The sequence below is a fragment of the Oryzias latipes genome, chromosome 21 (genome assembly GCF_053564925.1).
Source record: "Oryzias latipes strain Hd-rR chromosome 21, Olatipes_Hd-rR_3.1".
Taxonomy (NCBI): domain Eukaryota; kingdom Metazoa; phylum Chordata; class Actinopteri; order Beloniformes; family Adrianichthyidae; genus Oryzias; species Oryzias latipes.
This window is the reverse complement of record NC_136257.1, coordinates 24,276,878-24,291,706: the sequence shown is the minus strand read 5'-3', so window position 1 is coordinate 24,291,706 and position 14,829 is coordinate 24,276,878. Positions and strand designations below refer to the sequence as shown.

At 37.9% G+C, this 14,829-nt stretch overlaps 2 protein-coding genes and 1 long non-coding RNA gene across 5 annotated transcripts; 2 read left to right on the top strand and 1 right to left on the bottom strand.

Moving 5' to 3' along the window:
- Positions 1-1,682: 1,682 nt before the first annotated feature.
- Positions 1,683-10,050, bottom strand: phgdh (phosphoglycerate dehydrogenase). Of its 2 annotated transcripts, XM_078939301.1 has the most exons (13): positions 9,949-10,050; positions 7,357-7,684; positions 5,432-5,583; positions 5,291-5,356; positions 5,147-5,201; positions 4,889-4,987; positions 4,684-4,816; positions 4,057-4,205; positions 3,597-3,749; positions 2,992-3,130; positions 2,650-2,777; positions 2,354-2,570; positions 1,683-2,050 (listed from the first exon to the last, which is right to left on the bottom strand). In XM_078939301.1, the coding sequence occupies exons 2-13, from the start codon at positions 7,642-7,644 to the stop codon at positions 1,896-1,898; spliced, it is 1,734 nt and encodes a 577-aa protein (XP_078795427.1). In that variant the 5' UTR covers positions 7,645-7,684; positions 9,949-10,050; the 3' UTR covers positions 1,683-1,895. The 2 variants fall into 2 exon arrangements, with proteins under 2 accessions (XP_078795427.1, XP_004081793.2); XM_004081745.5 differs by lacking the exon at positions 9,949-10,050 and having other exon boundaries at positions 7,357-7,701.
- LOC144988664 (uncharacterized) lies at positions 1,939-5,022 on the top strand. Its single transcript, XR_013652628.1, has 2 exons — positions 1,939-2,079; positions 2,331-5,022. It is a non-coding gene; the product is annotated as an uncharacterized LOC144988664 (long non-coding RNA).
- A 124-nt stretch (positions 10,051-10,174) lies between the features above and the next one.
- Positions 10,175-14,504, top strand: cfap210 (cilia and flagella associated protein 210). Of its 2 annotated transcripts, none has more exons than XM_004081913.5 (9): positions 10,175-10,412; positions 11,450-11,649; positions 11,724-11,897; positions 11,969-12,174; positions 12,837-12,996; positions 13,087-13,226; positions 13,319-13,511; positions 13,582-13,746; positions 13,835-14,504. In XM_004081913.5, exons 1-9 carry the CDS (start codon positions 10,364-10,366, stop codon positions 14,189-14,191), a joined length of 1,644 nt encoding a protein of 547 aa, XP_004081961.1. In that variant the 5' UTR covers positions 10,175-10,363; the 3' UTR covers positions 14,192-14,504. The 2 variants fall into 2 exon arrangements, with proteins under 2 accessions (XP_004081961.1, XP_023806592.1); XM_023950824.2 differs by having other exon boundaries at positions 10,214-10,269.
- The last annotated feature ends 325 nt before the right edge of the window (positions 14,505-14,829 follow it).

Here is a 14,829-nt window from a genome sequence, read left to right as displayed (position 1 = left end):
ACGGTTCATGTTGCCTGTGTTAGGGACAAAGTCAGAGAAGCCAGACTGAGATGGTTTGGACATGTTCAGAGGAGGGATAGTGGATATATTGGTAGAAGGATGTTGGAGATGGAGCTGCCTGGCAGGAGGGCAAGAGGACGGCCAAAGAGGAGATACATGGATGTCTTAACAGAGGACATGAAGTTGGCTAATGTTAGGGTAGAAGATGTTCATGATAGAGTGAGGTGGAAAAGGATGATTCGCTGTGGCGACCCCTGATGGGAAAAGCCGAAAGAGAAAGAAGAAGACTTACTAAATATGATGTGAAAATAACTTTGGGTCATCTGCAGTTAATGGTTAATTGTGGGGGAAAAATATCTTATAGTCCTTTGGTGTTGGTGGACTTTTGGAGTCTTTTAAGTTTAATAACTAACTAAGTTGGAAAAGTAGAGGGGATTACTGTAAAAGAAATGTTCCTGCCGAACAATCCACTAGATGGCAGCATCTTCCCATATTGGCGATTCTGTCTTTTTATGTAGTGGATGCAGTAAAAGTAAGTGCTGTTCTCAGAAAACTTTTGTTTCTAAAACTCTTTAGTCTGAAATGGTATTTTCAACTTTAAATTGAGAACTTGTAAAAATTCAATTTCAACTTCAGCCCACACCTAAAATAACTTTTAACACGTTTCACTTGATAGAATTAAGGGTGTGTCATATTATTTTAACTTTAGCAATTAATGAAAACAATCTCTCTGTAGTAGTTTCTGGCAAAAAGGCATTAATTTAGGTTTTTGAAAAAAAAAAATATTAGGGGTGTAAAGATTCATTTTAATACCAGTTTGATTCATATAGTAATTTAATTTTGCCGAAATGATTCATAGTCAATATTCCTTGGATATCTTGCAAGATAATTAAGTGTAAATGTAATATGTGTGCAAACAAACAAGTAAACAAGAATTAATGACAAATCCATTCACATTTTAGTTTAAAAAAAGTTTGCCCATTGTTGATTTTCCAAATTAAAATACTACAAAAGATTATTGGAACATTCTACCACACGTCTTTGTAAAATTTACACAAATTGGACTGTAATGATGGCCTGATCATTTCACCACATGTCATCTGCTGTGATGCACTTGATCGTTTTTACCGTTTTTACCATACAGTAAAATAAACCGACCATGCCAACATTGGTTATTTTTGACATGTTTCATTTTGAAATAATTTTATTATGGTATAGGTCGATCTGTGATTACCAACTTGCCTCAGACAGATAAATCTGGTTGGATCATATGGAATATAAATAAATTCATCAATTATTTGTTATAACCCTACTAAAATTTTTCATTCTAAAGCTTTAATAGAAGCCAAGTTAATGGTTTTGGAAGAGAAATATGAAAGAAGTGATCAGTTTTTATTTGTGACATCCGGACTAAACAAAGTTCTTCCTCTTGAGGAAAAAACATGTGCCTAAGTACAGCAGATGCAGCAATAAAGTGCACCAGTTTGATGTTAGACATAACTTATTGCAGGGATTACATATTGGACAGTGTATTTGTGCTTTACCACACACACTTCCTTAAAACCAGCCTACGTGACAGAAGATTTCACTTCAAATTTGCTTTAATTGCTCTATTTAATTTTAAAGAGTTTTCTCAAGTTTCTATTATATCTCATGAGTCAATAACTATAACCGAGGACAAATATTTTGTAATATTTTTATTTGAGAATCTCAAAAGAAGACCAAATCGCAAAAATACATAAAAACAAAAAGTTTTATCTGTTAATTATGCAACTTCTAAACAATTTGTTAGCTGTAAACACAAAAGTCAAGGCAGATTATTTATGTTAAAACCTCATTGCAAGGTTAACGTTGTGATGGAATTAGTTTCCGGAGTGGTTAAGTGCTGTTTCCATTTAAATCTGAAGCTGTGCTGCGTCCTTTACCGAAGGCTTCAAGACACTCAGATCTGGCAGGAGGGAAGACACCCCCACGCAGTGCCATGGATCCTCAGGGTGGGCGGTGGGAGCGCTGAAACTCTGAATCTCCACTCCGTTTGCTGCCAACACTCCTAAAGAACGTATAAAAGAATACTTCAAGGTGAATTAAAAAAACCAAACACATTTGAGTTGATGTATCATAGGTTAACGTTTGTGAGGACGACAGTGTATTATTATGTATAAATGTGCTAACATGATGTTTAGTGTGATTTCATCTCAAAAGTGAAGAATCAGAAGATTTTTGCATAGAAATTGAGGTTTTAACCTGCTTCGACTACAGTTTTACAGTTATAAAGAAAGAAGAGACAAAGAAACTCTTTATAAGCAAACATCTTATGCTTTTACTCTAAGTTTTGCAGGGTTTGTGTTCGTACCAGCCATTGAAGACAGCAGTTGAGGACCACCAGAAGCCCTGAAGAACAGCAGATTTCCACAGAGAGCGATGGGTTGCCGGAACACGCTACCGTTCAGCTCCAGCAGGACAGGGACCCCTCCTTGAACTGATCCGCTGACTCTATAGCTGCAGCCGCCGGCAACTAGTTCCACCTTACACACACCGTCACCTTCAGATGCACCGTGGGTCTGACTCACCTGAAGAGGCAGTACACACATAGAAAGACTCAAATCAAAGAAAAATTGGTCTGTGATTGTCACATTGCGTTAAATGTACCTCAATTTCTTTCTGCTTGGACAGGCTGAGGACATTGATGAGGTTTGGGCGACATTCACAGTCCTGGCTGAGCAGGCCGACCAACACAGCTGACTTCATGTAACCAGTGCAGGACTTCATGCACTCGCCTGAGTTGTACAAAACATCTCAATCACTTTTTTTTTTGAAAAAGTCAGTGTAAGATTTCAAAGTAAAATGATCTATTTACTTGAAAAAAGACAAATTCTGGACTGAATCCAATTTTATGTTGTCTCCAAGTAATAAGACACAAGAAAGAACAAAGTTTTCCAACTACAAGTATATAGTTTCCCAACACAAAACAAGTTAGCGAAGCAGTTTCACCTTGAGATGTGATCTGAACTCGACTCAACGGCTTCTTGGCGGCACTGCAGGACTGAAGCAATGCTCCCAGAGATTCTCCCAGTTTGATGAGCAGGTGGGACTCCTGGGAGAACGTGCCAGCCAAAACTTGAGCATTGACCTTCACCATAACACAGAAGCAATGGCGTCAATTGCAAATCGCTGATCAGCTGCAGTTCAATCATATTTGAATGTAATTTGATGGAAAGACTTTTTTATTAACATTATGGCTTTTTAACCCTTATGCTGTGTTTGGGTCAAAATGTACCCGTTTTCAGACTTGAAAAAGGGGTACATTTTGACACAAACACGATATGAGTGTGAAGGCTCCTGACAGAACTCCAACTTACACAATTCCTTAAATTCGTGCAAGTTGAAACTTGATAGTGGAATATAAATTTCTGAATTTTATCAATAATAAATGCACAAGAGGTAAAGAGGGGGTGGACCCTGTCCTTTAGTCAAAATTAAGAGCCCTAACATAGAGACTCTGAGGAAACAAACTTGATTCTGCTGTGAACATGCTCAAAAACAAAGTTTGTTTTTCTAAAGTTCATTTAAACTTGAAGACATCTGGGAGGACTTACTGCTCCAACCAAGTTCTTGCCTTTCACCATGTCCACAATTTGCTGGGCTATGTCCTCCCCACAGCGAGCCTGAGCCTCCTTCGTACTGGCGCCCAAGTGCGGACAGCTGATGACATTGGGATGGTCCACCAGAGAACGGTTCTTAGGTGGCTCCTGTAAAAGATAGGTTTTGTTCATTAGTATTGCTGATGTACAAAAACAAAGCAGTTTTTCTGAAGTCGTCTGGGTTACATAAAGGACAAATGTTATGACTTTGACTTTTGAGTTAAATATCTTGCTTAATTGATAAATTCCCTATAAAAGAGTGTAAAAGTCAAAATCTCAAATGTTACAGTGATTTGAATACTCTGAAATGCAATTTTTAGCTTAATTTTCTTGATACATGTCCTCCATCATCAGTAAAAGAACATGTTAAAAGCACCAAAAACACCATTTTCATTAGTGGGTGTTAAAATATTACCTCATTGAAGACATCGAGCCCTGCTCCTCCACACTGTCCAGACTCCAAAGCTCTGAGAAGAGCAGCCTCATCAATGATGCCCCCTCTCGCACAGTTCACAACCTTCACTCCTTTCTTGCACTTAGCAAATGTGTTGTCATTGAGGAGACCTTGGAAAAAAGCCAGAGTAAATCCCAGGCTTTGTACAAACTACTAAAAAACTATACAGTGTCAATCCAGTGCCCTTGATTTTAAAAGACACCGTGTTCATTTTTTAATAGAATGTATGACGTCGCTGATTTCACAAAGTAAAAACCTAATAAGTACAAACAGTCTGTTTATGAATCCACTCTGTTCTAATGATGACAATTTGGATGATTTATAAAAGAAAATGAAAATACATTTTTTTCCACAAAAATTGTTCAAACGCAATGCATTGTAGTATATTTTTTACCAATCTAGTGAGCATCAATGAACACTGTTTTTTTAGAGAAATTTCTAGAGCATTTCTGTGTTTTGGAGTCGGACAGCCCAACAAAATGGCAAACGCACTTTATAGTGCACTATGTAGTGAGTAGTGAAGGAATTTGGTCACAACCACAGATACATCCCCACCAGCATCTATTCCCTGAGAAGAACAGCGCTCACCAACAGTGGAGGGCATGAGGGGAGTGTGGACAGTAATGTAGTCACACAGAGGCCATAGCTGCTCCAGCGACATCTGCTCCACCCCCCAGCTAGCTGACACCTCCAGTGGAGTAATAGGATCATAACCAACAGTCTGAAAAGAGAAAAAACCTGTTCATCTTAATATTACTCACAAGTCTCAGCGTGTTGTATTTCTACAACCCACCTTCATGCCAAAGGCTTGCATTCTCGTGGCAACTTCCTTCCCGATTCTTCCAAGTCCAACTATTCCTAGAACTTTGCCATACAGCTCTGAACCCATGAACTGCAGTGAAGGGAATAAAGCACCCAAAATCCAAACAATGAGAACCCAAGTGTCAGATGTGATTATTAACCAGCGGATGAACAGTGGAACCATCCATGCAACAGCAATTGCTTTATGAGCCGAAGCAAACGAAGGGCTAGATGGAAAGCCTCTGTTTACCTTTTTACGGTCCCAGTTCCCTTCTTTCATTGACATTACAGCTTGAGGCACATTCCTAAAATTAAACAAAAAAATTCTGATTAACAATCCCCTTGCTAATAGCAGGTCTGCTTACCGATGGTAGAAGAAAGGTACAGTTTGTACCTTGAAAGGCTCATCAGCAGTGCACATGTCAGCTCAGCGGCACTAATTGTGTTACCGCTTGGTGTGCTGGGAAAAAACAGTGGAAAGTTACACTGGGCCCTTCACGGTGACCAGAATCAGTATTTAAAACTGGGGACTCACTTCATGACAATGATGCCCTTATGGGTAGCAGCATTTACGTCCACATTATCCACACCGGTCCCAGCTCTCCCGATGATCTTGAGATTATGAGCGGCACTGATGATGTCAGCTGTTACTTTTGTTGCAGATCTGACCACAAGGCCATCATAGAGCTAAAATGTAAAGAAGTGATCAAAAGGCAGATGAACAAAACAGCTGTGATGTATAAAAATTTTACCCCACTTTATTATGAAATCCACTTAAATCCTGAATGCTGTTCAACAACATGACCATAACAAAAACTGTTTATAATTTATTTTGTGCCTAGGACTAACTTCTGATTAGCCGACTATAATGAAAATGGTGTTTTTGGTGTTTTTAACATGTTCTTGTGGCATTTTTCTGATGATGGAGGACATGTATAAAGATAATTCAGCGTAAAACTGCATTTCTGAGTATTTCTTTATTCAAATCACTGTGAATTTGGAGCAGATGCTGCTTAAAAGGGGCTTATTTGTGACGTCGAAATATGCAAGGTGGGATCACTATTAAAATAGCTTAAAAGATGATCAGAGGAGGTCTTTTAAAAATTTAGCTCTGTTATTTTTTGATTAACCACTAAAAATATAATTCTTGCAATCAGAACTTCAACTTATTGATCCTTTATATTGCATTTTTTTTAAAAGGAAGAAAAAAAAGTTACTTGTGCATTTGTGTTACCACTGTATTTTGTGGTTTAGGAGCATTAGCACAACACATGAAAAGTAGCACACTACAAATTAGCAACAGACAGAATATTATGTGTGCATAAAACATGAACGAGTAAGCTATCTTTGCTGTAATGCTCTACAGTAACTTGTGATTGAAGAACTTTTTCCTTCAAAGTCCCTCTCCGATCAGAAAATCAAAAAACCTGTGACATTTTCTAGGACATACTTTCTGCAGAGCTGTAGTAGTTCATTAGAAATTTGCTTCTGAGCTGTGGGCGGGACTGTTGGCTTGGGAGTAAGCCGGCCCCCTTCCAATCTGTTTACATGCTTTCCCACTAGTTTACAGCCCCTCCCACCCTCAACAAAAAATTACTGGTGCAAAAAATTAGCTAGCAATATTGGAGCTATCCAGCTGTACAGTTTTGAGCCAGATGCCAGCTCAGACCAGGAAAACAAAGACGTTCATGGATCTCTTTGTCTGCAAGTGGATGCATTAGAATAGATCGGAACAGGGGGCTTGTGGCTTGCCTTGGTAGCGTCTGCATCGCAAATCTTTTTCGCGATTGCCTGATTCACAATTATTTGAATAAAGAAAGACTCAGAAAATGCTATTTTAGGCTTAAATTTCTCAAAGTTTGTCCTCCATCATGAGAAAATGCAGCAAGAACATGTTAAAATGCCAAAAACACGATTTACATCAGAGTGGATCTTTAACTATAGATGTTCAATAAATTTACAGCTTTATAGTCTTCTACCTACATTTTAAACTGAAATCTTATAAATGGTGCCCATGACTTCAATTTGGCCCAAGGACTCAAATCATGACGAATCCGGCCCTGGGAATCAGCTCCAATAACAACAGTCATTCAGATGGAGCAAATAAAAAAATAATTGAAAAAAAGTTCAGCAACTTTTCTTTTCTTTTATTAGATTGGATGTAATCTGATAAATTTTACAGTTCAAGGACACAGCTGGTTCGACGGGGGTGCGCAGAGGAATGCGTCTAAAGAAAAGTCAAAGATGAGTTGCATCAGCCTCCCGCTCTCCTATAGGGCGGAACTGAGCTGAGATCATCTGGGTAATCGGACTCCACGTGCAAAATCCAGCAAGCATGTCTCTACATGCATCCATTAAAGCACGTTATCGAGATAAAGGACGTACGCGCAGGAATACGGTGCGTGAGAGAAAAGTGCCCCGATGCCCTCGGAGCCTCCACAACAAAAGACCCGCTCTTACCCCAATCTCTGCAATCAATTCCTCTTTCTTCATGTTCTGCTTCTCCGTCACTAGGATGCCGTTTTCCTCCAGGATCGCCCTGCAGCGGGGATCGACACTTTCACTGATTAGCACGGATTTGATGGAGGTCGGGGCCATCTTGGGATTTTTCTCTGTGGGGTTGCGGATGCGGGGCAGCCGGTTAGGAGAGTTGGTGAACTGATGATGATGATGATGATGGGTCCTCTTCAGAGTTCCTCCCCCAAAACCCCTAGTCTTTTGAAACGGCTTTCTCCAAGCTGAAAGCATGCGTGGTCCCGCCTCCCGCACATCACCCGTTCAGGCGTGACTGGAGATGAATTCGAAGAGTCACTCTTTAGAGCTCTGCCAGCAGAAAACCCACTGAAAAAAAGCACCTCTTTTTGCAAAATGAAGAACCAAAACAGCTGCGATGGTTATAGTTTTATGTAGGAACTCATGAACTAGCGCAATAGTTGTAACCCAAGTGGCTTTTAATTTAAAAAAGGGCAAAAAAATGTAGGAAATACAATGGATAAAGGAGTGAAAACTGTGTGTACTGCTAATTGCTGGAGAGATTCTATAATGTAAGCACTAATATTGAATAAATAACTTTATTGGTGCTGAATTAACTGAAGAAGATGGGGAAAAAACAAAAACAAACAAAGAAAATCTGGTCTAAATAGCAGAGGATGCTACAACTTCCAAAGGTGCCAGAATAACGACATAATGGTGAAACAGGTAGAAAAAAAAAACAATATTGTTTTAAAAATGTTATAGATAATCATAAAAAAATCTTAAATTGTTTGAAAAAAATCTAAAAGGAAATAAATGTGTAAAATTGAAATTGGAAAAACAAAAAACTCAATAGCAATAGTTGCTTATGATAATTATTTAGTTAGTAATGCAAAAGCCAGGGGTTATATAAGTTTGCCCCCTCCCATTCCCTTTCACGCAATCAATTCAACTACTTTGGTCAAACCTAATTGTTTCTTTGTGTGATGCAAAAGAGCTAATGATTAAGAGTAATAAAAAAATTTTTTTATGTGGATGTATGCACATTTTCCAATCAATTTTATGACTAATTATCCCATATTTGATATATTTCTGCATAGATTTCAGTTGTTTGTTTTGTTTTTTGCTTTCTTTTGCTTTGATATATACACTGTATATGCCACAAGTAACTTTTTAAAGTGTTGACAAAAATAAGAACTATAAAGCCAAAAATCTACAGAATCGATAAAAGTCCAAATTATCTTTTTTGCAGAAAGTATTCTATCTTTCTTTTTTCAATTTGAGAACAAAGTTTCAACAAGGAATTTGTATCTTAAAAGGGACCATAAACTGAAAGTGCAAGTACAAATCTCCAGAAAGGGCAAAAAATTGAGACAAAACTTAGCGCCTCGTTTTCTATTTTCCTCTTTTACAATATTTAATGAGGGATACATATCTTATTTAGTCACTGTACCTTTAATCATGTGGTTTAAGCATGTAGCATTTCAAATGATAGTCAAAGATTTGTTACTGTGTAACGCCAGAACGAAGAGAGAAACCAAATTAAAAAGTATACTTCTTCAATTTGTCCAGAAAATCAGATCATGTGACGCTAGATTTAAGACACTGTTGATCTCCTGACTCATTAAACAGCATATGACAGGCTGTGTAATCTAATGTTGGCCTATAGGTCATTCAGCATATGTCTAACCACATCAATATTAATACAGGGATTTTTTTTGAATTTATAAAGTTTATGACCAATTTACATTTTTTTCTCTTTTTTTTTCAGTCAAACATTTATTATGGATTGCATTATTTACTTTATTTTAAAAACAACTTTAAGAAATGACACAAGTATTTTCATAGTTACTATTGGCTTAATTTATGATAGGAAAATGTGTGCTGTGTTAAAGTTTATTGTTATTATGATGTGACTGAGATTAAATAAAATTGTAGTCTATTGAAATAGAATTGAAGTCAGGTTTAATTTTCAGCCAAAATAAATAAATAAATAAAAAGAACGAGTCAAAGGCTGGACTACCCTTGTTTTTCTAACCTAAGTAAATAGACTCCTGTTCAGTTTAAAATGAAATATGTGATAAATCACATTTAAATAAAATGATAGCTTTCTAAATTCAAATGCTCATTTATCTTTAAACACATACTTTTTCACAGAGGCTAGCAGGGGTTTGTGCTAAGGGAAGTGAAAATAGCATTTAAACTCACATGGTCTTCCATTCTGAGAACAGTGGGTAAAAATAGACTTTCTAGATGTAATGTTAAAAAGTTAACATGACAAATATGTGCAAATAAACTTTACAAAATGCATGTGCCAGACACACTAAAGGAACATCAGTAGACCTAAAATAAAACAATTGTGATTAGAAAATGTTACTTTCATGATAATGTCAGTATTATCCAGTATTATCATCATCAGTATCTACTGTTGCTTCATTCTTGGAAGGCATTTGGGGCTCACAGCTGTTATCAGGTGAGAGGTGGAGGACAGGTCACCCTGCAAAACTCTCTGAATCTGTCTACTACATCACGTGTGGTCTGCGTGACTGCTCCAGTTAGACATATTAACTAGCAACACACCAATGGCGCGCTGACTCTGAAGATGTGACGTCACGCGCTTTCTTTTACGTTGACTTTTTTAGAATTTGTAACTAAATTAAAGCTGAGAGAGTGTCATTTTCGTTCTCAATTCGCTTGTTAATGAACAAGGAAGAGTTTGTGATTGGTTCTCCCGTTGCCTAGATACAACACAACAGACCTGTTGCTAGAGTCGCCGCAGGAAAACGCTGATTGGCTGTTGAAGTTCGATGGGGTTTGCTGATTGGTTTTCAGAGGGGAGGCTGGGTCAGTTAGCAAAAAAAAAAAAAAAAAAAAGATAACCAACTTTCTCTCCCTGAGCTCGTAAGTGTTCTCCGTTTAACTGTAAACTGAATATGTTTTAATAACTATTATCTAGTGTTATGCTAGAACCCACAGAAATAATCTTAGATAAAAAATGACGTCGTCGGTTAAGTGCGGCCGTGGAAGAGGCTTTACTAAAGATGGTGAGTGCTAGCAAACATATTTAAGGCTTTTTTGATAACGTTTTTACAGATACTAAATAAGATAATATATAAGATACCTTACGTATATCATATTCAAGGGATGATGCATAATGTTCATTATCAGAATTAATGGATGACGCAGAGGTGTAGCAAAAGTTTTCGTCAAATAACAAAGTCCACAAGTAGTATTGTTTCAGCACATCTTTACAAAAAATCCACCCTTATCTCTGATTTTTTTTACTAATAAAAAAAATATTTATAAACACGTATTCAGTCTATAAAAAAAGCAAAACAGAAAGAACGAACTTTTTAAATGTAATTGCCGTTTACCGTAATATTTAAAAGATACTGGCATGTCCATAGTGCAATTTGAAGGGCAGAGGTCTTTTCTACTGTGTTGCCGTTGATAAATTGGGAAATAACGTATGTCAACCAATATCCTGACTAATTTTTTCGTTGTTTCATTTACTCAGTGGCACGAGGAACATCCAGACTTATTGACCGGAACTTCTTTTTTAGGTTTCCATGATTACTTTTTAATGGACACCCTGCAGCCAATCAGAATCGAGTAATTGCCCACATCATAGCAAACAACAGTTGTTAGCCTTCTGTGCTGTTTAGATCACATTTGATCTTGTTTTGACAGTTATTACTGCCCAAAAAAATTGTATTTAAATCCATTATCATGTTTCTATTTAACCTTGTGAACATGAAGTGACAACGTTTTGCTAGAATCTATGCTACTTATTTTTGTTTTTATGCAAATTAAATAAGTAAATTTCTAAAATTATACAACCAAGAAGAATTTAAAACACCGGGGTGACTTTAAGGTGGGTTAATTACCCACCTAACCCTGATGGAGGGCATCAGAATATGTTGTGTTTACATGATTAGTTGAGCTATGTTATAAACATGGCTGTTAAATCCCACTGTGTGTCCAAAACAAAGGATTTAAATTTAGATGCCTGCTACAGAGATTCCATTTATTATGAAGGTTTTAAGATGTGTTGTTGTGATAAAAATTCTTTTCTTTGAAGGATCAGCAGAAGAGGGCAACATCCAGCCTCCAGATTTCAGAAAAGTCCCTGTCTTAGGGAGAGCCGACTGGCTCAGAATTACAGATGAAACAATTGGTGTCGATAAAGACCGCGAGCGCCTGAGAGAGGCAGCTAAACAAAGAGAGGCTCTGCACCTCCACTCTCAAGAGGTGGTGACAAAGTGGTCCAACACGGTTGCTGTGAGTACTGGTTTGCCTTTATAAAGTCATGTTATGAGAGACCTGAAAGTAAACTGTGTGTGCATTTGTCTCAGGGTCAACGGAAAAAGAAGTTGGAGGCAAAAAAGGTGCGAGAGCAGATAGAGGAGGAAAAAAGAAAACAGATGGATTTAGAGGAAGCCAACTATAGGGAAGAAAAGAGGAAAGAGGCTGTTCAAAAGGCAGAGCTTCAGCTTTATCATCAAACTGACAGGGTCAAAGGATTACACGTGAGTATATACTTGGTTTGTTAATGTCTTCCTTAAATCTTGATTCTAAGCAGCTATTGCCAACTTTGCAGAGAGCTCTGCTGCTCACAGAGGTGCTAAAGGAGAGAGAGGCTCAAATGGAACTGAAACAACAAACAAAAAGTGCCACTGAAAGGTGGGAAAAAGAGATTCTGGAGAAGATCATGACCAGAGAGGATGAGGCCATGAAGCAGCAGGAGGAGAAGACACTGAAAAAGAGGCGTGAAAGGATGGCTTTTGCTGAAGACCTGAAAAACCAGTGAGGCTTCTGTGATTTCTGATCAGTCCTTTATAGGGCAGTTAGAATACCCACTCTGATCATATTTTGGGATATTTTATAAACGGTCCCAGTGGGTATTAATATTACAACACAGTTGTCTCATCGGGCTTCACACCAATAATTGCATAAAACAAAATCCTTTATAAAATACAATAGCTGATTGCTAAAATAAACTAAACAGACTAAGCTAAACTAGGCATCCCTGCCCTTAGAACCTCCTTCTCGGTAAGGGAAAACTCTTAAAGAAACCTAACATAAACAAAAATCAACATAGTTTCTTTAGGGCAGCAGTAGTTCATTAGAATTTGCCTCTGAGTTGAGGGCAGGACTGTTGTAACCCTGCCCCCTTTCCCTTCCCCGTTGCTTTAAACTTAGAGCATGGAGCTTGTGGTCTGTGCACTTTTTGTATGTCACAAATGAGCTCTTTACAAATTCTTCACAACAATTCGAAATACTCAGAAATACAGTTTTGAGCTTAATTTTCTTCATATTTGTCCTCCATCATCAGATAAATGCCACAGGAACATGTTAAGAACACAAAAACACAATTTTCCTCAGAGTGGGTCTTTATAAGGCAATACGCTGAAATGATCCCATGGAGAAGGATTTGTGTGAGCTTTATGTATGATTTTTTTATCTAGAATGAAGGAAAATGAGTTGATTCGAGAGCAACAAGAGCAGAAGGAAAAGCAGAAGGACCAAGAGGAAATCCAGCGTCTTTTTGAACTTCAGCAGAGGGAGCAAAGAACTGCTGCAGAACAACAGGCGATGCACAAAAGAAACATCAAGCAAGCTTACATGGTTAGATTTTGATGGATCACATTATCAATTATTTGGATCTGTTTTTTTTTAAAATCACATCTATTTATAAAAACATGGGTATGTGTTTAGGAGGATCTCCAACAAAGGGAGCATCTGAGGAAAATAGAAGCACAAAAGCAGGAGATTGAGGAGGAGCAACGAAAACTTTTTCTCTCTGCCAAACAAAAAATGACAAAGTTACGCAAAGAGAAAGATAGAGAAATAATACGGTAAGAGTTTCCTAAGCGGTATGTGTCTTTTAGGTTCAAATTAATGATCATTTATGTGATGTGATTGTGGGTTTTTCCATTTTATTTTCCAGTGAGACTCAGCAGCACAGAGAAGGGATTTTGGACAAAGTGGTGGTCACACAGCAGGAACGAATGCTCCATGAGGAGCAGAGGACTGCTAAAGCTGCAGAAGAGATGGACGCAAGACGAGGACAACTTCAACAAGAGGAGGAGCAGAAGAAAGCTGCGATGTTGAAGTCGATCACCGAGCACAGAGAATTCATAGTAACTTGTGTTCACATGCATGGCATTTTGCTTGCCTTTGTCACAGCTGTAATGCGTAATGTCTTTTCAGAGTAGAGAAAATGAGATGAGAAAGAGAATCTCTGAGCAGGATTCCCTGGAGGAACACATGAAAAAGATGGAAGCTGACAGACTATTTGCTGAAATGAAGCAACAGGAGACAAAAAAAATAAGAGAAGAAAATGAGAAATTGAAGCAATTCCTCATCGCGCAAATGGTAATTGAAAAACAAATAACGTTTTACATTCATTCCAGTCTCCGGTTTTTATTATCTTTGAGTAAAACAATATTTGTTTCAAATACAGGCTGCAAGTCAAAGCAGGCATCAGCATGTGATGACAGAAGAGCGCAAGTTTGCTGAGAAAAATGTGCAACTCACGGCAGAGGAGGAAAAGCGTTTTCAGGAGTATTCACAGCAGGTTATTGACGCAGCAGCAGAGGCTAAGAAAATGCTTTTTCCACTTTACAAGGCTGCAAGGAAAGGAAACCCACCTGAGGACGGTCCCGCTTCCAGAGGAGTCCAGCCCACCTGCCTGGTTCAGGATGTGTCTGGGGCGGTGATGCCCAGAATCGTCACTCGTAAAACAGAAAAAATCAAGAAGCTACATGAGGCTGCAGACATCAATCAAGCAAAGAGGAGACTTGGATTTACGTGGCCTTAGATAAAACCTTTTTGACTGAGTAGTGGGGTTATTTTTTCCCTTGGATTGGTGTGTGTGAATCAACTCCTGAGGAAATGCTAGTAGCATTGAGGTTACGTCATTTTTCTGCTGTCGTTTCATCCATCCTTATTATACTAACCCCAGAGATGTTTGCCATTTGTTCTAGCTCTAAACTCATTAGTGGAAAGTGATCAGGGCACTGACACTATAAAATATCACATTTTAGTTCATCTGAAGCTTCTTCTGTTTTCAGTCGACTCCAAAACATAGATGTGTCAAGTTAGTTTAAAAAAATAAAAATGAGATTATTTCATTTGTGATTTGTCACTGCAGCACCTCCCTGTCAGATTTGAGCAAAAGACGAAAACATTTTCAGATTTAACTCTACATTCCTCAATGTTTGAGTCGTATTTTTGTGTCAGATTGAATAATTGTTTCACTAGAGATGGAGACACAGCGCAGCGTATTCAGATATTTAATAATATCAATTAATAACTTTCCTTAACGTTTAGCTGTAAATGTAAGCCTATTTAGATTAAATCTGTAAACCAGCGACAAATTAAATCTATCCACAATACAGCTAACAGACCTACAGAAACAGTTGAGTCATTATTCATCACATTAAAATATAAACACAC

Excerpts from the sequence above, each read along its gene's own strand:
- phgdh (XM_078939301.1), bottom strand. The coding sequence starts at position 7,644 with ATGCTTTCAGCTTGGAGAAAGCCGTTTCAAAAGACTAGGGGTTTTGGG. Across the intron at positions 4,988-5,146 it reads GGAACTGGGACCGTAAAAAG|TTCATGGGTTCAGAGCTGTA; the intron begins GTAAACAGAGGC and ends CCTTCACTGCAG. Across the intron at positions 2,571-2,649 it reads CCAAGCAGAAAGAAATTGAG|GTGAGTCAGACCCACGGTGC; the intron begins GTACATTTAACG and ends CTGCCTCTTCAG.
- cfap210 (XM_004081913.5), top strand. The coding sequence starts at position 10,364 with ATGACGTCGTCGGTTAAGTGCGGCCGTGGAAGAGGCTTTACTAAAGAT. Across the intron at positions 13,227-13,318 it reads AAAGATAGAGAAATAATACG|TGAGACTCAGCAGCACAGAG; the intron begins GTAAGAGTTTCC and ends TTTATTTTCCAG. Across the intron at positions 13,747-13,834 it reads AATTCCTCATCGCGCAAATG|GCTGCAAGTCAAAGCAGGCA; the intron begins GTAATTGAAAAA and ends TTTCAAATACAG.